This window comes from Fonticula alba, assembly GCF_000388065.1.
Source record: "Fonticula alba strain ATCC 38817 unplaced genomic scaffold supercont2.1, whole genome shotgun sequence".
Classification (NCBI taxonomy): domain Eukaryota; order Rotosphaerida; family Fonticulaceae; genus Fonticula; species Fonticula alba.
This window is the reverse complement of record NW_009242971.1, coordinates 4,056,692-4,057,684: the sequence shown is the minus strand read 5'-3', so window position 1 is coordinate 4,057,684 and position 993 is coordinate 4,056,692. Positions and strand designations below refer to the sequence as shown.

General features: G+C 63.3%; 1 protein-coding gene across 1 annotated transcript in view; it reads right to left on the bottom strand.

Moving 5' to 3' along the window:
- Positions 1 to 721, bottom strand: part of H696_00860 (methylcrotonoyl-CoA carboxylase beta chain, mitochondrial) — a gene marked incomplete at both ends in the record, with an annotated part of 2,669 nt that extends 1,948 nt beyond the window's left edge. The window contains 3 exons of the mRNA XM_009494745.1: positions 33 to 197; positions 402 to 538; positions 630 to 721. Coding sequence (XP_009493020.1) covers positions 33 to 197; positions 402 to 538; positions 630 to 721 — 394 coding nt within the window. The remainder of the gene's footprint in view (positions 1 to 32; positions 198 to 401; positions 539 to 629) is intronic.
- Between the last annotated feature and the right edge of the window lie 272 nt (positions 722 to 993).

Sequence of the window (993 nt, the reverse complement as noted above, 5' to 3'; positions counted from 1 at the left end):
GTGAGGGGCGCACCCGTTGATCCGGCCGATACCGGTGATGATGCCAGCGCAGGGAACATCATCTGGATACATTTGGTAGCCGGCGAACTGGGAGAACTCCAGGAAGGGCGAGCCCGGGTCCAGGAGCTGGCGAACACGCTCGCGAGGGAGGAGCTTGCCGCGGGAGGTATGACGAGCGCGGGAAGTCTCCCCGCCACCTGGTCGAGACGCAAAGACAGGGAAGCAAGACAACAAAGGCAAGCAGGCGGGACCGAGTCAGTGTACATACTCGGCCAAGTGTGTGCGTGTACGTGTGCGCGTGTGTGTGTGTGCGTGTGCGCCATCCCCCGCCCCCCTGTTGGAGAGGAGGGGAGAGGGGCATTGGAAGAGGACAAGACAGGGGACGGCGAGGAAAGACACACCGAGGGAAAACTGGGCCACCTTGGCCTTGAGATCGGCCACGAGGGAGCGCATGCGAGTATCATTCTCGGCAAAGACGTCCGAAGTGGTGTCGACGTTGGTCTTCAGAGTGGCCGACACGTCGAGAGAAGAGTACGCGCTGTCAAGGATGGATTGAACGGCATGATGGTGATGGGCGGTCAGAGCCGGGCATGGCGCGGCAAATCCGGCGCTTCAACGGGAGGACGTACCGGAAGGCAGTGGCAGAGCCCGAACGGAAGAGGGCCGAGGACACGCCCGGGCGGGCGACGCCCCGGGCAATCGACCGCGAGATGGAGAACATGATTCTGGTGATAGAGGCGACACAGGCAGGCGAAGGCAAGCAAGTGAGGATGACGGGCGAGGGGGAGGGGCTGGGGGAGCGAGGAGATTGGAGTCATCTAGCCCAGCGATCTGCCCACCGAGTGGGAAGCTGCCAGCCTTAGAAGTGTGGCAGGTGAGTGCGGCGTCACCCACCTCCAGGAGGGAGTGAGAGAGGCACGGAGAGAGAGAGAGAGAGAGAGAGAGAGAGAGAGAGAGAGGGGGGGGGGGAGAGAGCGGCCAGGGCGGCCAGGA